This window comes from Marmota marmota, unplaced genomic scaffold (assembly GCF_001458135.2).
Source record: "Marmota marmota marmota unplaced genomic scaffold, marMar, whole genome shotgun sequence".
NCBI lineage: Eukaryota > Metazoa > Chordata > Mammalia > Rodentia > Sciuridae > Marmota > Marmota marmota.
This window is the reverse complement of record NW_026000242.1, coordinates 20,812,877-20,835,941: the sequence shown is the minus strand read 5'-3', so window position 1 is coordinate 20,835,941 and position 23,065 is coordinate 20,812,877. Positions and strand designations below refer to the sequence as shown.

The 23,065-nt window shown below is 33.5% G+C and overlaps 1 protein-coding gene across 4 annotated transcripts in view; it reads left to right on the top strand.

Moving 5' to 3' along the window:
* Cep126 (centrosomal protein 126) overlaps positions 1 to 23,065 on the top strand; it is a 71,977-nt gene that overhangs the window by 33,379 nt on the left and 15,533 nt on the right. For 3 of the 4 annotated variants that reach the window (XM_048795641.1, XM_048795639.1, XM_048795640.1), the window contains exons 5-7: positions 4,924 to 5,122; positions 11,096 to 13,241; positions 22,271 to 22,380. In XM_048795641.1, coding sequence (XP_048651598.1) covers positions 4,924 to 5,122; positions 11,096 to 13,241; positions 22,271 to 22,380 — 2,455 coding nt within the window. Of the gene's footprint in view, positions 1 to 3,657; positions 3,740 to 4,923; positions 5,123 to 11,095; positions 13,242 to 22,270; positions 22,381 to 23,065 lie in introns of all 4 variants that reach the window. The other variant, XM_048795642.1, reaches the window with a different exon arrangement.

The following is a 23,065-nucleotide window of genomic DNA, read 5'->3' as shown; positions in this document are numbered from 1 at the left end:
GCATTTTATATATTTTAGAAATATTGCCAGAATGAAAAGAATGAGGTAAGAATTATGGTGGGAAAATCTGGCAAAGTATATGATGAATTCTTAAAAGCCATTTAGGAGATAGTTGGAAGGTAATAGGGAAGAATCAAGGATGACTCCAGGGATTGGACTTAGGGAATGGATGGTGAAGTCATTTATCAAAATAAGGACTATGAGGATAAGAGGGTAGATCTCATGTTACAAGTTCTTGCCACAATTTAAAAATAAATGTTTTAATGACTCTGAAGGAGAAATAAATAGTTTTAGGAGAGGAAGTAAATGAAAGGAGGATGGTAAGTTGTGAGCTTGAGACGTGGGATATTCAGTAGATCATTTCCCATGGTAAGAAATCTGGGCTATGAGAATAGATGTGACAGTCATCAATAAATGGATAAATAAAAGTTACATGGCTCAATATCTACCAGTGGTGTCTTGAGTTGAGCTAAATAAGCAAACTCACATAAATACAGTAGACCATGTTTGGCTTTAACTAGAGAACAGAAAACACTGCAAAAAAGGCAACATTCTTCAATGAAAAGAATCCTCAGGGAAGGCCACAAAGCATATAGTCTTTGTCATGTCCCTAGCTTCCACAAATTACAGCTCCTCTGTAAGAAAGTGAGATCACAGTGGGTGGATCAAAAACCTGGATACAGACTTAGAAAGTAAACCGATATTGAATTGGTCCATAGAGAAGGAGATGGGATTTTATTAGTCCTTTACTTTTCCACAATTACAGATATAGATAAGATTACACAGATAGTACAAATAAGGTTACAAAGAGAGTACTGATTAAAAAAGGAAGAGGGTTACATAACTCTCAAAAATTCCAGCATGTAAAGGACAGGCCAAGAGGAACTCAAGAAAAATCCTGAGAAAGAACAATCTGAGAAGTAGGAAAACATGATGATATAGAAACAAAGGAGATTAAAGTCATTGAAGTTAATGTTCAAGTGACTATTTTTACAATTATTTGGTCAATTAGTTAATCACAAACAAAGCAATACACTGAAATGGCAAAAGTGGAATCAGAGAGCAATGTGATAAGAAACAAATGGAAGTTGAAGAAGTGAAAACAATTAGAGTTCTCTAAGGAAAGTCACATCTAAAAAAAGATGACAGAAAATTAGAGGAGGGTTCAGGGAATTTAGATTCCTTTAAAAAATGTCTAAACCATTTAATATAGAAGAACTGTGCATTTTTTATACAGGGATTCTTCACTTTCAAGTTTTTATTTCTGTATAGCAGTTGTCCTTGATGTTAATTAGATGTTTTCAATTTTAAAAACACCTCTTTTGTACAATAAATGAAAGCATAGATATTCTTCTTATTCAACAATATGAAGTTACTTGAAGTCATGGAAGAGTTAAACTGTCAGAATAACTTTGATTGCTCTGAAGCAAACTCATAGTTATTACAGCAAATTTGTGCTAAGTAAATATCACACATCTTTGTTTTATGAAAAATGATCTTCAATCTACATTAGAATGCTTAGTTTTCATGTTTTGTAACATATTATTATGATTTTGACTTCATGGTATGTATATGTGTGTATATATATATATATATATATATATATATCTGTGTGTTTATATACATACACACACATACATATGTATGTGTATATATATATATATATATACATATCACATAAATGTTATGTGATGTGTATATATATTTAGAAAATAACAAATATATATAATCCATAGAGGACTCTATGGCTTACTTATTAAGAAGTCCGACTTCTTTCCACATATAACTAATAGTACTAAATAATATATATGAAAGTGATTCCTAAACTAAATGCTATACAAATATGAGATATCAGAATATTAAGGATCAGGTGTGAGGTTAATGAAAATTTTGAAGCAAAAAAATATAATTAAGCTACAAATATTATGACATTAAAAATACATTTTCAGTATAATATAAACCTAAAATATGTTAAAGAATAAAATAAAGCCAAGAAAATAGCTTCCAAAGAAGCATAAATATTCAGTACACATAAAGGATTATTCTTATGTGGAAAATGTTAGCAGTAGAGAAGTAATGAGCCTTTTATCAAAACCATATCTTTATCACAAAGCTCATTGACTTGACCCTTCTAGTAGGTGTAGGGTAAAAGAGGACATATTCTTTGCCATATTGAATATTCTTGAATAAAATAATATTGTTGTTAGATATCTATCTCCAATATCCATGTATTCATAGTGAGACAGCTGATTCTAAACCACATGCTACCCTGAGAAGTTTGGCCAGAGCTGAGCAGTTGTCTATTTGACCTCTATTTGCCCTTTTTATCAGTGCTTCTTTCAGCCCCTATTCATGTATCTGTATGACTAACAGACTTCTGAAAATAGGGGCAAGGAGTAAGAAGGGGAATCTGAATAAGCTGTGTACATTTCTCAGTCATTGTGAGAAGACCCTGGTTGATCAATGGAAGATCATGCATGGACCCAAAGGACAAAAAAAATGACGTGAATCAAAAAGCCTAGAGACAGCCCAATTTAAAAACAAAAATCTTAATAAGGCTCTTTATACCTGCCTGTCCAAATGCTTTTCCACCTGTGCAGATCCATTCCTGCCTATCCAGCTGTCTCCACACCTGATCCCTACTTATCTGATCAGCTTTCTACTTCTCGGGCTCCATTACTATCCCACCATTCCCTAATTCTTCCTAGTTACCCAACTGTTTCTTCCACCTCCCAGTCCCATACCCTGCCATCTGTCCCCTCTACTCTCCCAAAGACCTTTACACCAGCCCCATTGTCTTACCCAATCAAATATCTTCCTTGCCCTCCAGCTCCTATTACTTCTAGCTTTTCTAGCAGTTTCCCTCATTTACGAACCCCCATTCCATGTGGTCCACCTGACCATCTACCTCACCTATCCCGAAGTTCTCCAATCATTTCAGATCCTGACTCACAGAACAAGTTATTTTACAGAACTTCCAGATCTAAACATTTCCTCCCATCACAGCATTCTACCCCTGCTACTCTAATGCCTGCCCTTATGCGTCGTTCCCTTCCAGCTCAATTGGTTGTTTCCCCAGCCCCTTTGGAAGTTCTCCCAGTTTTGAAGCCTTCCTGTTTATCCAGTCATCCCCCTCATCAACAAGTCCCCACTCTTTCTTATATCACTCCGTTTCCTGAATATCCTGCTAGATTGGATCCTTTGCAGTCAGTTCAGCAATCTGTTCCACAAGCCACCTTGTCAAATCAGCCCCAGGCCTTTGTAGACCATCCACCTTCCTCAGTTCTCTCCCACACACCTCCCTGTCATTCTTCATCCTCTTCTTTGCCTCCATCTCCTTCTACTTCCACATCCTCTTCTTCACCCTCTATAGTGTTTTCTTCCTCTTCATCTATTCTATCCCCTCCTTCACCTTCCTCATCTACTTCTCCATCCTTACCTCCTTCACCTATTCCTCTTTTGCCCTCTCCTTTGCATCCATCTCCTTCTCCTTGTTTGCCTCCAACTTATTTAGCTTTTCCCTCTCCAGTTTCTCCTGTTTCTTCTTCCTTTATGATCTCTTCTTCCTTTCCCCCCATGCTTCACTCTTCCTCTATTTCTACCTCCCCATCTCCTTTTATTCCTATCCATCCCTTCAATCCTCCTCCCTGGGGGAAGAAAGTAGAGAAGAGAAGAGAAGAAAGTGGAGTAGAGAAGAAAGGAATAGAGAAGAAAAAGTTGAGAGACGGCAACTTTAAAGGTAAATCAATTGAGTTTATTAGATCCTTAGTAGATTTAGCTTTATTCTGTTTGGGAAGGGTGACCAAAGGGGAAAGATTATGTAAGCACAGGAAGGTGTAAAAGGTAGAGGCAGATACATGCCCTCAAAGTTCAGGAACTTGTGTTAAATACTTTCTTGCTCTCTCTGATCTCTCTATGATAATAAAGGGATAATTAGGAATTCAATGATATTGATCTTGATTATTCCAGGCTGTCCAAATAAGATATGTATGGGTATTGGAGATAGGTATATGCCACATGTGGTCATGGCACTTTCCAAAACATTTTTATACTCATTTAATTGAGAATTATTTAACTGAATTGGAATAAATACCCTTGGAATTCACATTACCAGCCCTAGTACAGCAGGCAGGCAGTCATCTATTTGACATCCTCATCCCTACCTGTCCTTCCCCACAAATCTTCCTCAGTTCTTTGCTTTTCACTTCAGTGTGCATGCTAAAATGTAACATGCTATCCATTTCCAAATGATACAAAATTCTAATAGAAGATGTCATGCATTGATAATTTTGGGATAGCACTTTGGCATACTAAAAGTAGACTCTATGTTAAAGATACTCCTTCTGTAGCATGAAAAACATGCTTATATTCCTGAAACAAACTGAAAATAAATGTGTACACTCTTCATTGAGAGCCACACTCCCAAACCTAATTAAGTAGGGAGGAAATTCCTGCCTACCCTGACAAGCAGTTTTCCTAGTTTCCATCTGCTTAAATCTTCAACCAACTCTCTTAGGGTTATAGAAATACCTATTCGCCATGACATCAACTCAGAACAAAGGGTAATGCAGAATATTGTTATCCATATAGGAATGCTCTTAAAGGAACTGAGAACTAATTCTACCCATTTCCAGGAATTACTTCTACCCCTGTCAGAATGGGATATAATAAAGTCATGGGTAACTGGGCATTCCTACATGAAAGAGTTGTTTCATCAGCACTATAGTCTCATAATCATTTTTATTTTACTATTGACTGCTTTAAATTCCCATTCTAATATATCTATATACTTCTCCAATATCCTTATATGTGATTATCTGGACACATACACACATATTATACAAATGTATATTTTATATACTTATAGAAATAAGTTAATTTTATTCAAATATACTCAATGTTTTTTTTATGTCTGGTTCACAGAGCTATAGATTCTTCCTTGCCTTCAACGTTGTCAAAAAATGACCATAAGAATCAGAAACATCTCTTATCCAAAATCAGTTGTGATAAAGAAATGAAGGAAAACAGCATGGCAAACCTAGCTGCTAACAAAAATGTGTTCCAGCTTAAACTGGAGGAAACTCAGAAACTTCTAGAAGATCAGCATTTAAGCAGTTTGCAAGTATGAAACTATAATGTTATTAATATTCTAATTCCTATTAATATTTTTGTCCCGCTTTTCATTTCTCCACTAAAGAAATGTATGCCATTAGCTAAGAGTAGGCCATAAAAGAAAGTGTGGATGAATCAGCAAGAATGCATCACAGATGCTAGAAGAAAAAACTTTTTTAATTTTTCCTCACCTCTTCCTCATTTTTCTCTCTGCCACTTCTTTTCTTTTTTACCACCTCCTGTTTCAAAAGACATGCTTTATGGGTCAGGCACGGTGGCATGTCTTAATAATCTCAGAGACTTGGGAGGCTGAGGCAGGAGGATCTGAAGTTCAAGGCCAGCCTGGGCAATTTAGCAAAACCTATCTCAAAATAAAAATAAAAAGTGCTGGGGATGTATCGCAGTGGTAGAGTGCCCCAAGTTCCATTCCCAGTACAAATAAATAAATAAATAAGCAAGCAAGCAAGCTATTTGAAAGTACAATGTAATATAAGTATCACTATTTTTCAAGATTATGTGAAATATGGCAGAATTATCTAGAAATGATGTTTCTAGTCTAACCCCTAGTAAGAAATTTACTTGATTACATATTTTATAAATGAATGTAGATTCCATCTAATTTTTACAAAATGTTCCTGCACTTTATTTTTTTATTGACTTTTGTGGCACTGGGGATTGAACTGAAGGTCTCATGCATACAGGACATGTGCTCTACCTCTGAGCTACATTCCCAAGCCTATGTACTTTATTTTTTTATGAAGAATTACATACATTTATGAGAGTCTTAATAGATCAATATCAAGATTAAATAGGCCTGATTTATCCAACAATTAATCAATAGTGGCCAAGGCTAAGAAAACAAAACAGGAGATTTCTGCTGGCGATGAAAATATGCCTTCCTGATATAAACAATCATAATTATGAATAAAATATATGAAACAACTGTTTTTAGATACTGGATAACAGGCAGTACAGGAAAATATCTTTTAAAAAAAGAATTAGCTAAACTTTATGATGATATGGGCTTTTAACCTAGACAGTCTAAATAAACCTCAAAAAACCCAACAAGTAACCCAGCTGCCTGTCAAAAAAAAACCTTAATACTCTTAAAGAAGGCTTTAAAATGTATATATGCAATAGCATAATGCTCATAATGTCAATTCAATCAGAATTTACTAGACATGTGAAGAAGCAGGTAAATATGACACATAATCTAGAAGAAAGTGAATATAATCAGGCACAGAAATGGCAGAGATAATGGAATTAATAAACAAAATCATTTATAAATATATTCAAAGAATTAAAATACAATAAATATAATAAATAAATATATTTTTAAAGAATCAAATATATCAGAATTGAAAATTTCACTGAATAGACTTAACAATTCAGTTATTACAGAAAAAAAATCCTCAGACTTGAAGACATAGCAATCAATAGAAATTATCCAAACTGAAGCATTGGGAGAAAAAAGATTAGAAAAAATTAATAGCATTAGTGGCTTGTAAAACAACATCCAACAGTAAAAATAATAATTAAAACTCCACAATGAGGAATTTCAATTTGATGAAATTATAAATCCACAGATTCAAGAAACTCAATAAACTCCAAGAAGTCTACATACACACACACATACACACACTCAAACACATATACACACCAAACAAAGGCACATCAAAATCAAATTAACCCAGAGGAAAAATAGATATGTTTACATGCAGGAGAACAAAGACAAGAGGACAACTAGTATAACTTATGAACAAAACTTGAAAAGCTGATAAAAATGTTTCATTTTTCAATGGTAGGAAAAAATGTACAGTTTATGAAATCGTAAATTTTCCAGACACCTCAGGGTGCATGCTTGTAATCCCAGCAGCTCCATAGGCTGAGGCAAGAGGATTTGAGTTCAAAGCCAGCCTCAGCAAATTAGGGAGGCCCTAAGCAACACAGCAAGATCCTGTCTCTAAATAAAATAAAAAGAGGCTGGGCATGTGGCTCAATGGTAAAGTGCCCCTGGATTCAATCCTTGATACCAAAAAGAAACAAAAACAAAAGAAATTTTCCAGACACCTTTAGAGGTGCTTTTGGAGATAAGAACATCACAGACTTAATGCAAACAGAAATCTTAGAGGCCTAGATAGCACAGTTCCATGTACCTTCTACCTTATAATCCAGACTTCTGAATCTCACTGGATTCAGTCTCACAGGAAGCCATCCAAGCTGTTTCCTTACTGTTATCAATTAAAATAATTTAATACCAAAATCAAACAGTGAAGTAGCTGTCCTTTGTTTTATTATTCTGATTTGGTTGAGTGACTATCAGTACACAAAGTATGCCAAACATATGATGTACAAGGGATAAATACTAGTAATATAAAACTTTTATGAATAATATTTAAAAACCTATTTCACACTAATATATCAAAAAGAATTAACTATATAAACTAAAATATTTTATCCTATAATTTATTTCCTTGATTTCTTGGTTTACCTTCTGGGCTACAAAAAATTATTTTTGTTTCATAGCAGAATATCTAAATTTTATGAAATTTGTAATCTTAAGATACACTACTTTTCTTTTTAATTCACTCAGTTTTTTTACTAGATTTATAATTTAGTATCTTAAAATTTATTGCTATATATCCAATACAGATTAATGCATTCTGGATATATATGGAAAATCAGATATACTTTTAAACATTTAACATATTATTAAGTAATCATAAAATTTTAAGAAAACATTGATAAATTCCATGGAAATTTCAGTGAAATAGTGAAATTTTAGTGAAATAGCTGGAATTTATGAAAATTATTGTCCTACGTCTCCAAAAAGGAATCATTTTATAAAGTCAATAGTTCATGCCCTAAACCCATATTATAATTACCTAAGAAATTTTAAAATAATAATAATACCAGTGGATGAACCTATACAAGTATTTTTTTAATTTTTTTTTTAGTTGTTAATGGACCTTTATTTATTTATATGTGATGCTGAGAATTTAACCCAGTGCCTCACATATGCTAGGCAAGTGTTCTACCACTGAGTCACAACCTCAGCACCCCAATACATATATTAAATCAACAGGACCCAGGCATAGAAATTTTTTACCAAGATGGAACTTCTTTTTTTATTTTTTTATTTATATATGACAGCAGAATGCATTACAATTCTTATTACACAAAGAGCACAATTTTTCATATTTCTGGTTATATACAAAGTATATTCACACCAATTCGTGTCTTCATACATATACTTTGGATAATAATGTCCATCATATTCCACCATCATTTCTAACCCCATACTCCCTCCCTTTCCCTCCCACTCCTCTGCCCTATCTAGCGTTTGTCTGTTCCTCCAATGCTCCCCCTCCCTACCCCACAATGAATCATCATCCTTATATCAGAGAAAACATTCAGCATTTGGTTTTTTGGGATTGGCTAACTTCACTTAGCATTATCTTCTCTAACTCTATCCATTTACCTTCAAATGCCATGATTTTATTCTCTTTTATTGCTGAGTAATATTCCATTGTATATATGCCACATTTTTTTATCCATTCATCTATTGAAGAGTATCTAGGTTGGTTCCACAGTTTAGCTATTGTGAATTGTGCTGCTATAAACATTGATGTGGCTGTGTCCCAGTAGTATGCTGTTTTTAAGTCCTTTGGGTATAGACCGAGGAGAAGGGAAAGCTGGGTCAAATGGTGGTTCCATTCCCACATTTCCAAGGAATCTCCATACTGCTTTCCATATTGGCTGCACCAATTTGCAGTCCCACCAGCAGTGTATGAGTGTACCTTTCTCCCCACATCCTTGCCAACACTTACTGTTGTTTGTATTCTTAACAGCTGCCATTCTGACTGGAATGAGATGAAATCTTAGAGTAGTTTTGATTTGCATTTCTCTAATTGCTAGAGATGATAAACATTTTTTAATATATTTGTTGATTGATATATAGAGGACACAGAAACTAACCCACAAAATTATAATTATATTAGACAAAGGTGCCAAAAACATGCATTAGAGAAAATAAAGCCTCTTCAACAAATGGTGCTGGGAGAACTGGAAATCCATATGCAACAAAATGAAATGAGACCCCTATCTCTCACCATGTACAAAACTCAACTCAAAATGGATCAAGGACTTAGGGATAAAACCAGAGACCCTACGTCTAATAGAAGAAAAAGTAGGCCCTAATCTCCATCATGTGGGATTAGGCCCCAGCTTCCTTGATAAAACTCCTTTGGCACAAGAATTAAAATCAAGAATCAATAAATGGGATGGACTCAAACTAAAAAGTTTCTTCTCAACAAAACAAACAATCTATAAGGTAAATAGAGAGCTACATATTGGGAGCAAATCTTTACCCCTCACACATCAGATAGAGCACTAATCTCTAGGGTATATAAAGAACTCAAAAAGCTAAGCAGCAAAAAAACAAATAACCCAATCAATAAATGGGCCAAGAACCTGAACAGACACTTCCTTATGTGACTTCTAAGATGCATCCAGAGTTAAAAACTTTACTATAGACCACGAGATTAACTTTTATAAAAAGTATGTATCCCCTGCCAACAGGAAGTTCATATTAAGGTCACAGAGCTGCTAGAAGCCTCATTCAAGTCCAATAAGGGTTTCAGGAAAAAAGAATGCAATTTGTAAATAACTGTTTTTTAGGATTTCACTTCCTATATGAGACCTTTTAAACTATAATTGTGGCTAAAGTAATTAAATAATTACCTTAGGAGTTGAAATTAAGGCAAGCAGATTATAAATCTTTGTTATCTTCCTATTGTTTTACATTGAGGACTACTTCAGAAATATAGATTACTTATACCCTTATATTTTTTATAGATATACTTTGATTTCTCTCTTTAGGGTTTTGTAGTTTTCATTGTAGAGATCTTTCACCTCTTTGGTTGGATTCCCAAATATCTTTTTTTTTTTTTGAGGTTATTGTGAATGGGGTAATTTTTCCTCATTTTCTTTGTCACTGATATACAGAAATGCCTTTGATTTATGGGTGTTGATTTTATATCCTGCTACTTTGCTGAATTCATTTACTAGTTTTAAAAGTTTTCTGGTGGAGGTTTTGGGGCCTTTTAGGTATAGAATCATATCAGCAAATAGTACTAATTTAAGTTCTTCTTTTCCTATACATATCCCTTTGATTTCTTTTGTCTAATTGCTCTGACCAGTGTTTCAAGAACTATGTTGAATAAAAGTGGTGAAAGAGGGCATCCCTGTCTTATTCCAGTTTTTAGAGGGAATGCCTTCAATTTTTCTTTGTTTAGAATGATGTTGGCCTGAGGCTTAGCGTAGATAGCCTTTACAATGTTGAGATATGTTCCTGTTATCCCTAGTTTTTCTAGTGTTTTGAACATAAAGGAGTGCTATATTTTGTCAAATGCTTTTTCTGTGTCTATTGAGATGATCATATGATTCTTATCTTTAAGTCTACTGATATGATGAATTACATTTATTGATTTCCATATTTTGAACCAACCTTGCATCCCTGGGATGAATCCCACTCGATCATGGTGCACAATCTTTTTGATATATTTTTGTATTCAATTTTCCAGAATTTTATTGAGAATTTTTGCATCTATGTTTATTAGAAATATTGGTCTGAAGTTTTCTTTCTTTGATGTGTCTTTGCCTGGTTTTGGGATCAGGGTGATATTGGCCTCATAGAATGAGTTTGGAATTACTGCCTTTTTTTCTATGTCCTGAAATAAATTAAAGAGTATTGGTATTAGTTCTTCTTTAAAGGTCTTTTAGAACTCGGCTGTGTATCCATCCAGTCCTGGGCTTTTCTTGGTTGGTAAGCTTTTGATGGCGTCTTCTATTTCTTCATTTGATATTGGTCTGTAAAATTGTACTCTATTTTACATGCCAATGAAAACCGGACTCAGTAATAATGCAAGACATTACCTTCACAATTTAAAAATTTCTTTTTTTCTTTTTTTTTTTTTCTCAGAACTTTTGTGATGAAGTTAATCGTATAACCAATTCTGAAACACTCTCAAGTATAGACAGTCTTGAGGCTGGACAGCATGAAGAAGTATACTTGACACTTAATAAGGAGCCTTCTACATCAATCCAGCAGAATTCTGTTTCCCTCAAACTAGCAAATCTGCAATCAACTAATATAAACTGCTTTGATGAAGATAAACTGTTAGTCTCTAAAACTCAGCATATCAATAATTGGCTTACAAATTTAGATGCTCAAAAGACTCAGTCTGTCACATGTTTCTCAGATATGTTAAGTAAATCTAATGTTCTACCTGTGTGGGAAGCTTTTAATAATAAAGAACAAAATCCATCCACTTTGAGTAGAACTGTGCAAAGAGTCACAAGTACTGCTAATAATAATTCAGTAGCGTTTTTATATAGTCCACCCATAGTTGAACTAGATAAAAAAAGTGAAGAAACCTCTGAAGCCAGCACTATGAGGATAAGTGACTCTACTTTGGCAGAACTTAAAAGGGAGAGGCCATTGGTTACTAAGAGTCCAACATTTAAATTCAGCAAAGCCTGGACAGCTCCAGATTTTCTAAACCAGGAAGTGGCTACATTTTCCAATCAAGAAACATACTCTAAATTAGCTCAAGAAAATAGAGGTACTTCAATTCCTGCTTCATTCATGCCAACAGCAACACCTTTAGTCTTGCCATCTAATACACAATCAGCTAGGCCTTTAGCAAAGAACAATATTCACATAAAAGAAATTGACCCAGTGCAGTGTTCTGATAAGTTAGACGAATTAAAAGATGTTAAAGATGAAAGGATAAAATATTTCAATTATAACAAAAAAGAGTTGCCTTTATTTTCAGACAATGTTCAAACCACCTATTTACCTCAAAATTCTGATTCAAAAGATAAAAAACAAAAACTGTATGAATCATCAACATCATTGTCTAATGTAGCTTCTAATTATGATTTACTTGATGAGCATAAGAAAATAAAATACAACATTCATGAGCGAAATGGTGTAAGGTTTCTTAAAAGTATTTTAAAGAAGGAATCTAAATACGAACATGATTATTTTAAGGCACTAATTATAAATCAAGGCTTTAAGTTCAGAAATCAAAAAGCAGCAGCTATTAGAGATAGTATTGAATTAACCAAGGAAAAAAGTGCAGAAATCCCAAAGATTACCAAAAAATTGAGGTGGTTTGATGAAACTGGTGACATAGAAAACAACACTGAAGACAGTCATTCACTAAAGAATAGAACAAGAATGACTCAACCATGGTCTCAAGAACTCCACATTAAAAGTGTAGCTGGCAATAGTTTGACTAGTGTTCCTGCCTGTGCTGTAAATTCTAATAGAAAGAAGTCCAAGGATGACTCTCTCTCTGAAAATGTCACTGCTTTAGGAGGTCCTGGAACAGACCATGCACCTTTAAACTGCTTTATACCTTCAAGCTATAACTTTACTAAACAAGCCTGGCCGGCCTCCAAAAAAGAGGAAAATAAAATCACTATGCGTAATGGTAATTCTAGAACACCGAAAGGTAATCCACATAGAAGTGGAGCAAAAGTAATCAGAAGAACAGGATCTGCAAAAGTCCAATCCAGCTTTATGTATACCAACAGAAAAGGCACTGTCATTCAACCACGGTCTGCAAGTAAAGCCAACACATTTCTACAAACTCAGGGTAAACTAATTATACCTCATCCTCCTCCTAAACCTACATCAAATATTAGAAGTGGTAAAAATATACATGTATCTAAGTGTCAATCAATCATAACTGAAAATTCTCAAAACATTATTACGTATAACTGTTTTAATTCAAAATGCATGCTTCCAACAGAACACAATTTGAATCAGTGGAATCAAGAAAGTAGTCCTCTACTCTCAGATCCTCGTTCTGACTTGGTCACTGTGATTACATCTTTACCATCTTATTATTCTTCTGAGTGCCAAACTTTAGCAAAAACAAATCATTCAAATGGTACTCAAATGGTTACCCAGCAAGATGGGACATTATATTGCACCCAAAGAAGTCCTGTTTGTGAAGAAAGCTCTCAGTCTGTGACTCTTAGAACTACTGAAGAAGAATCGTCTCCCTTGTGGAAAAGAGGGAATAACATTCTGAGCCAAAATGAGAGGGCCACTGGTAAGAATAAATTTATATCTTTTTATAAATAAAATATACAACTTTTTAAATTCATATGAAATTTTCCTATTGAGGCATAGCAATATACACTACAATGTACATTTCATTATGATTAAATGTTAATATTCAATTATAAATTAGCCTTATAGAAATAACTTACCTTACTTTATATTTTAACTTAATCTAGTAGCTGAAGCTTTTAAGAGAGTGACCCAACCTATGCTCAAGTAAACTTAGAAAGTGTTGCCAGTGTTTTATTTTTTCATGATTTCTCTTGTTAATTTAAAAGAGGGTAGATAAGAAATAGGATATGATTCTTGTCCCACATTATTCTGTCATTAATATTGGAGTTATAGTTTCTGTCAAGTTAAGCACAGTGAATATAATTGTTTAAATTATTATAAATAGTTGAGAAAATGTAATTATAACAAAATCCTTTATTATTCTTTAAAACTATTAAATTGAACTGCTATAAGCCAATAATAGATGTACCAAATCCTACCATTTCTTTTCAAAAGTGTGATAGTTCTGCATTTATCTGCTACAAATATTGACTTTCACATAAGGAAATGAATGATACCATTGCCTTAAGTTTTTTTTAAAAAGCTACTTCTATATAGACTGTCATTGCCCATAGCAACTGGTTGACTCCTCATGAGCTACTTTTCCTCTTCTGAGGGAATGAACTAAGAGCCCATATTTCCTGCTAGTAGGAACCGGTTGCTTATGGGTAAATAGGACTGGGGGAGAGAGAGAGAACAGAAAAGCAACTCTTCTTTTTCCAAAGGTATAAATAAATATTATAATTAAAGAGTTAATTTAAAATTTAATATTCAAAGTCTTCTTCAATTAGACCATAAACTTTTAGGGAAAATGAACTTTTTTTGTAATTCATCACTGTGTCTCCAGGCCCTAACAGTGCCTGACAATTCATAGGTACCCCAACTTTTCTGTGAATTGGGTGGGCACAAACACATTACCAGATAGAAAATTAAATGCAAAGACTGCAATATAAAAGTCTTCAGTGCTTGTCTACAAAGATCTAAATTTAAAATTTTTTTCCTCTCATTAGAATTTCTTTTTTTACCCAGTTATTTCACAATATAACTTTAATTTAATACTTCAAAAATAAAAGTCTCTTACAGATTATGTAATAATAATAAGTAATAAATAAATAAATAATGATGTTTATTTCGAATTTCTACTTTCTTTTAGTTATAGGACTAAGGATTTTAAATTTATTATCTTACTAAACTTTATAGTAACCCTGAAAAATAAACATTTTTAAAAATCCCATTTTTGCAAAGAAGGAAACAGAAATTCCCTGTGGCAAGAACTAATAAATAACAGAATTGGCATTTTAATCCAGATTTCTATGGCTCTAAGACCTGTGCTTTTTTCTACTAAAACCATACAGTAAATATAGTTACTAAACATATATCATGTATCAGACTCTGAGCTATCAGAAAAAATAATTGGAAACTTAGTTTTCCAAATAGCTTATGTAATAAAGGGTAGCCTATACTAGAATCCTCATTCTCTGATAAAAGAATGGGATATGTATTTTCAACTGGAGAAACTACTATTTTCCTGATATTTAATGAAAGGAGGTACTTCTCTCAGGAATATAAGAAACACTGGAAACAAAGAATTTTAGCCACATTTTGATAGATATAAAAATATTCAAACTGTTGTATATATCTATACCTCTTACTACAATAATTATACTTAGAAAATCTAAAAATTCTAACAAAACCAAATACTTAGCAGTCATCCAAGATTTTTTTCAAAACTAAATGTCTAACATTTTAAGTTACTTCTATGGTAATAACAAATTATAGTTCAGTGAGAATTTATTCATTTTCATTTTCCCACTCCTATTTGCCAGGTCATTTCTGTTATCACATTTTTTTTTCAAAGAGAGAGAGAATTTTTTTAATATTTATTTTTTAGTTTTCGGCGGACACAACATCTTTGTTTGTATGTGGTGCTGAGGATGGAACTCAGGCCGCACGCATGCCAGGCGAGCGCGCTACCGCTTGAGCTACATCCCCAGCCCAAGTTTGGGTTGTTTTTACTAAAAGAATAAAATATTATGTAAATCAGCCCTTAGATGTGGGATAGATGATATCAGGACATGTATATGAAACTGGAAGAAAAGAATTCCTAGAGAATCATCTGGACATTTACATCAATCTCTAGATTGGACCATGGTTACCATTTTCATATGACACTAGAAATTTGTTCAGAGATACCAGGATAAGTTTTATTACTTACCCTAATGCCAGAATTAGCCAGACACAGTGCTGCATACTTGTAATCCCAGCAACTTGGGATGCTGAAGCAAGAGGAATCACAAGTTCAAGGCCAGCCTTGTCAACTTAGCGAGGCCCTAAGCAACTTAATAAGACTGTCTCTCAAAATATTAAAATGGGCTGGGGATTTTTATCAGTGATAAAGTTCCCCTGGGTTCAATCCTCACTATTGANAAAGAAGAGACCAAGTTATTGGCTATTATAATAATTATTAGGTATTATTTAAATGCACATATGTGGATGAAATAATACATAACAGTTTTAAGCATACGCTGTATGCTTAAAACTATGTCTAGGACTGGGGATGTGGCTCAAGCGGTAGCGCGCTCGCCTGGCATGCGTGCGGCCCGGGTTCGACCCTCAGCACCACATACAAAGATGTTGTGTCCGCCGAAAACTCAAAAAAGAATAAATAAATATTAAAAATTCCCTCTCTCTCTCTCTCTCTCTTTAAAAATAAATAAATAAATACATAAAGTCTAGCTTTAGAGCTGGAATGTTCTAGAATAGAAACTACCAGTGGGCATCTTATAAGAATGTGTTTTCTAAAGCTACATGTGTATACTGGGTCACTATGACAAATATGTTTATTTTTCTGAGACACAATCAAATCAGCATGAAAGTTACTAGCATGGTGTATAAGAGCTAGAATTTTAGAGTTTAGAGCCCAACTAAGTGGAGCTGAATCTCAGCTTTACCCCTTACTGGCTCTACGAATTTGGACAAGTTATTTATCATCTCCTGTGCCTTAATTTCTTTATCTGTAAAGACGGTGGTGGTAATCATACCTATAGCCCTTAGAACAATATCTGGAAATTTATAAATGCTAAGTAAATATTAACTAGTATTATGTTATTTCTGACTCTCAAAAGTCAGATGTTCAAGTCCTGGCCAACTTTCCTGAAAATTGGTGGCTTCTTTGTGTCTCTGTTGTTTTATACCTATATTTCTATATCATTTGCATACATTTGTGCATATGTGTGTGTATTAGCTATAGGATCATAATTAACATCAATTAAATTTAATATTCAAACCCATGTTCTCCAGTATATAATTTAATCTCAGGGCTCAAAATACTTTAATTTTGTTCTTCTTTCTGACTCTTAATATAACATATGTGTATACTTCCATGTACTTCCCCAAGATATTTATATGTTTACATAAATATTCATATTCTATGCCCCAGACTAAGTAAATTTTCTACTCCTTAGCCCCCCAAAACCTAAGTATATACCACAATAATTTTGTATTTACACATAATGTTCTTCCTGACTCAAAGCACCTTTTTACTTGTGAATCCACTACTTTTAACATCAAGCTCGGATATAATATTCTCTATGAAATCTTTCTTAATTTTTTAATTCATTGTAATCCTCTATGCTTTCATTTAGTTCTGTCTATAATTCTACATGCAATTTAAGCACTTTACTGCAATAATCCATTTAACTTTGTATCCAGCCTTCTAAACCAACAGCCTCAAATATTATCATTATTAATAAAATTTTGAGAAATATATATGCTGTACATATGTATTACTGTACTAACATGTGCATATGAACCCTAATCAGAACACAACATTTTATTTTTTTTATTTTTTCTAATTATACACGACAACAGAATGCAATTCATTTCATTGTATACAAATGGAGCAAACCTTTTCATTTATCTGGTTGTACACAATGCAGATTTGCACCATTTGTACAATCATACATGTACCTAGGGTAATGATGTCAGTCTCGTTCCACCATCTTACCTATCCCCATGCCCCCTCCCATTCCCAACTTTCCTTTGCCCAATCCAAAGTTCCTCTATTCTTCCCATGCCCTCTCCATTATGGATCAGCATCCACTTATCTGAGAGAAAATTCTGCCTTTGGTTTTTTTGGAATTGGCTTTGCTTAGCATGATATTTTCCAGCTCCATCTATTTACCTACAAATGCCATAATTTCATTCTTCTTTAATGCATAGTAATGTTCCATTGTGTATATATACCACAGTTTCTTTATTCATTTATCTATTGAAGAGTACCTAGATTGGTTCCATTGTTTAGCTTTTGTGAATTGAGTTGCTATAAACATTGAAGTGGTTGCATCCCTGTAGTATGCTGATTTGAAGTCCTTTAGGTATAAACCTAGGAGTGGGGTAGCTTGCAAATGGCAGTTCCATTCAAAGTTTTCTGAGGAATCTCCATACTGCTTTCCAGAGTGGTTGCAACCAATTTGCAGTCCCACAAACAATATATGAGCTTACCTTTTCCCCACATCCCTGCCAACATTTATTGTTACTTATATTCTTGTTAATTGCCATTCTGACTGGAGTGAGATGGAATCCCAGTGTAGTTTCAATTTGCATTTCTCTAATTGCTAGAGATGTTGAACACTTTTTTATATAATTGTTGGGCATTTGTATTTATTCTTCTGTGAAGTGTCTGTTTAGCTCCTTTGCCTATTTATTGATTGGGTTATTGGGGGGGGGGGGCGGNGGAACTGCACTGAATCTATAAATAGCTTTGTGTAGTATGGACATTTTTAGAATACTGATTCTTCTGTGAAGTGTCTGTTTAGCTCCTTTGCCTATTATGTATTGGTATTGGGGTTGGGGGGGGGGGCGGTTGGTGTTAAGTTTTTTGAGTTCTTTATATATCCTGGAGATTAATGCTCTATCTGAGGTGCTGGTAGTAAGTAATTTTTCCCATCCTGTAGGCTCTGTCTTCATGCTCTTGAATGTTTCCTTTGCTGTAAAGAAGATTTTCAGCTTGATACGATTACTTTTATTTCTTGGTTTTACCCTGTGCACTTTAGGAGTCCTATTGAGGAATTCAGCTCCTAAGCTGACTATATTATAGAGATTTGGGCCTACTTTTTCTTCTAGTAGTTGCAGGGTCTTTGGTCTAATGCATAGGTTCTTGATCCACTTTGAGTTGATTTTTGTGCAGGGTTAGATATAGTGGTTCAATTTCAGTTACTACATAAGAATTTCCAGTTTTTCCAGCGCCATATGTTAAAAGGGCTATGTTTTCTCCAGTGTATGTTTTTGGAAACTTCGTTTAGTATGAGATAACAGAATTTATGTTGCTTTGTTTCTGTGTCTTCTATTCTGTACCATTGGTCTTCATATCTATTTTTGTGCCAGTATCATGCAATTTTTGTTACTAGAGCTCTTTAGTATAATTTAAGGTCTAGCATTGTGATGTCTCCTATGTAACTTTTCTTACTAAGGATTGCTTCGACTATTTTGGGTCTCTTTAATTTTTCAAATTTAACTTCATGACTGCTTTTTATATTTCTATGAAGAATGTCTTCAGAACCTTTATAGGAATTACATTAAATCTGTATAGTGCTTTTGGTAGTGTGACCATTTTGACAGTGTTAATTCTGCCTATCCAAGAACATGGGAGATCTTTCCATCTTCTAAGGTCTTCTTTAACTTCCTTCTTTAGTGTTCTGTAGTATTCATTGTAGAGGTCTTTCACTTCTTTTGTTAGATTGATTCCCAAGTTTCTTTGTTTGTTTGAAGCTATTGTGAATGAGGTAGTTTTCCTAATTTCTCTTTCAGTTGATTCATCATTGATGTACAGGAATGCAGTTGATTTATGGATGTTAATTTCATGTCCTGCTAATTTGCTGAATTCATTTATGAGTTCAAGAAGTTTTCTGGTGGATTTTTTGGATCTTCTAAATATAGAATCATGTCACCAGCAAATAGTGATAGTGTAAGTGCCCTTTTCCTATTTGTATCTGTTTAATTTCTTCCTTTTGTCTAGTTGCTGTGGCTAGGGTTTCAAGGACTATGTTGAATAGAAGTGGTTGAAAGAGGGCATCCCTGTCTTGTTCTAATCTGTAGAATTTTTCTCCATTTAGAATGATGCTGGCCTTCAGTTTGGTGTATACAGCTTTTATAATATTGAGGTATATTCCTACAATCACTAGTTTTTCTAGGGTTTTGAGCATGAATTGATGCTGAATTTTGTCAAATGCTTTTTCTACATCTATTGATATAATAATGTGGTTCTTGTCTTTAGGTCTGTTGATGTGACTTATTTATTTCCATATGTTGAACCAACCATGCAACCCTGAATTCCACTTGATCATGGTACACTGTCTTTTTAATATGTTTTTGTATGTGATTTGCCAGAATTTTACTGAGAATTTTTGCATCTATATTCATCAGGGATATTGGTCTGAAAGCTTCTTTTCTTTATGTGTCATTGTCTGGTTTTGGTATCAGGGTGATACTACCTTCATAGAATGAGTTTGGAAGAGTTCTCTCCTTTTCTGTTTCATGGAATAACTTGAATAGTGTTGGTTTAAATTCTTCTTTGAAGATTTTGTAAAGATTAGCTGAGAATCTGTTTGGCCCTGGGCTTTTCTTAGTTGGTAGGCTTTTGATGGCATCTTCAATTTAATTGCTTGAAATTAATCTGCTTAAATTTTCTATGTCTTGCTGTTTCAAGTTGGGTAGGTCATATGTCTCTAAAAGTCTGTCAATGTCTTCAATATTTTCTATTTTATTGAAATATAGATTTTCAAAATAGTTTCTGATTATCATCTGTATTTCAATAATGTCCATATACTTCCTTTTTCATCACAAATTTTAGTGATTTGAGTTTTCTCTCTTTTTTCTTCATTAGTTTGGCTAAGGGTTTATCAATTTATTTATTTATTCAAAGAACAAAATTTTAGTTTCATCTATTTTTTGAATTTTTGGTTTTAATTTTATTGATTTTTTTGGCTTTGATTTTAATTATTTCCTGACTTATACTGCTTTTAGTGTTGACTTGTTCTTCCTTTTCTAGGGCTTTGAGATGTAATGTTAGGTTACTTATTCGGTGACTTTCTATCTTTTAAAGAATGCATTCAGTGCAATGAACTTTCCTTTTAGATCTGCCTTCATACTGTCCCAGAGATTTTGATAAGTTGTATCACAATTCTCATTTACCTCTAAGTATTTTTTAAGTATTTTTTTATTTCATCCATGATTTCTTCTACTATGCATTGGTCATTTAATAGCATGTTAGAGTAGCTTCTATTTTTTATTTTATTGTTGATTTCTAATTTTATTCCATTATGATCTGATAGAATGCAGGGTATTATCTCTATTTTTTTGTATTTGCTAAGAGTTGCTTTATGGCCTAAGATATGATGTGTTTTAGAGAAGAATCCATGCGCTTCTAAGAAAAAAGTGTATTCAGTCCTTGATGGATGAAATTTTCTACATATGTTCAGTCTAAGTTATTAATTGCATTTTTTTTGTTCTATAGCTTCTTTATTTAGTTTTCATTTGGAGGATCTATCTAGTAATGAGAGAGGTGTGTTGAAGTCACCCAGTATTATTATTTTGTGGTCTATTTGATTCTTGAAATTGTGAAGGGTTTGTTTGATGTATGTAGATGCTCCACCATTTGGGGCATGAATATTTGATTGTTATGTCCTGTTTATGTATAATTCCCTTAAGCAGTGTGAAATGGCCCTTCTTGGACCCTTCTGATTAACTTTGGCTTAAAGCCAACTTTATCTGATATGAGTATAGAAACCCCTGCTTGTGGATAAGATCATGTGAGTAAGTTTTATCCCATCCTTTTACATTCAGTCAGTGGTTGTCTTTGCCTATGAGGTGAGTCTCTTGAGGACATCTTATTGTTGGGTCATGTTTTAATCCAATCTGCCGGTCTATGTCTTTTGGTTGATGAGCTTAGGCCATTTACATTCAATGTTATTATTGAGATATAATTTTTATTTCCTGTCATTTTGTTTTATTTTTCTCACAGCACTTATTACTTGTATTTTTTATGATTGCCATTCTAACTGGAGTGAGAGGAAATCTATGTGTAGTTTGGATTTACATTTCCTTGATTGCTAAGGATGTTGAACATTTTTTTCATATATTTGTTAGTCATTTGCATTTCTTCTTTTGAGATATATGTTTAGTTCATATTCACATTAATTAATTGTGTTTTGATGTTAAGTTTTTTGTGTTCTACATATAACCTGGTTATTAACTCCCATCAGAAGAGTAGCTGGCAAAGATTTTCTCCCATTCTATAGATTATCTCTTCATACTCTTATTTCCTTTGCTGTACAAAAGATTTTTAATTTGAATCCTTCTGACTTATTGATTCTTGGTTTTATTTCTTGAGTTTTAGAAGCCTTGTCAGAAAGTTGGTGCCCTGTGCCAATGTCTTAAAGTGTTAAACTTAAATTTTCTTTTAGAGGTTGCAATGTTTCTTTTCTAATTCCTATGTCTTTAATATACTGTAAGTTGATTTTTGTTTCATTTGGAACTTTCATTCCTTCAAGATAACCAAGATTACTATGTGCAATATATAACAGTCTGTCTTACAAACTAACTAGATTATCAGTGTCAATCATTTATTGCATGAGTAAAGTTTAATTTCTAATTTTTAAATGAAGCATAAATTAGAATTCTAATATGTTCTTCCTGCACACCAATGGCTTATTTTACATACCTTCCCGGTGTTCTAGCACCAAGTGTCAGAAGTCACTGATCCAAAGCATAAGTCCCTCAAAAGCAGGAATTGTGTTGAATTATACTTGTAATTGTACCATTCAAAGAACATATGAGAGAAAACTCAATAAAATTTATAGATGAAATAAATAAGTTTTCTGTGATGTTCCAAGGTAATTGGAAAGTTTACAATTGATAGAGTATACTCAACTTGTATAATTTCTGACATTGTGCTGGCATTTGTTTCAGATTCTACTGTTAGAAGAAGAAAGCAACTTGAAAATAAGAGGAGAAGTCCTTTAGAGCAGAAAAGAAAAAACCCTGGATCTGTAGGACAGAAGTACAATGAGCAAATAAATGTAAGTATAGCATTAGTAAAAATTTCTAAATAATAGTGAAAAAAATTGTGTGGGAAGCAGAAGGCTATTACAGTCCTTGCTGTAAACTATATACCACAACATAAATATAAATATAGCCAAAGTCATTTGTGATGCAGTCTTAGAATCTTACGCTAAGCTTTTGTACTATACTTATTTTCTGTCCTATAATTAGCCTATATGATCTGTTACCAATAAAGGTTTTAAATCAGCTTTTAAGAAATCACTATTGTTATTTTATCTGTTATTGTTTATAATGAATTCTGGAAAAACTTAGGTCATGCACAACAAAATTCAAAGTTTTTGAAATATACAGAAGAAAAAGAAAAGGAGGTAGAGAAGATGAGAGGAAAGTAGGAAGAAAGAAGGGAAAGGGAAGGAGAAAGGGAAAAAAGGAAGGAAGGAAGGAAGGGAGGAAGGAAGGAAGAAAGGAAGGAAGGAAGGAAGGAAAACTAGAATCATGAATAAAGGAAGCATGTATTTTAATCATAAAGACTAAGACAGTCCTATCTGATTGAACATCCTACTTGAATCTGAGCTTCCTGGAAGACATGGCAAAAAGGAAAATCAAATGAGCTTTATAATTTTCAAGGGTTATTGGTGATAATTTTGTTATTAAATAATGACAGCTGAAAATACAGGCAGCAATAATAAGAATTCATACCCC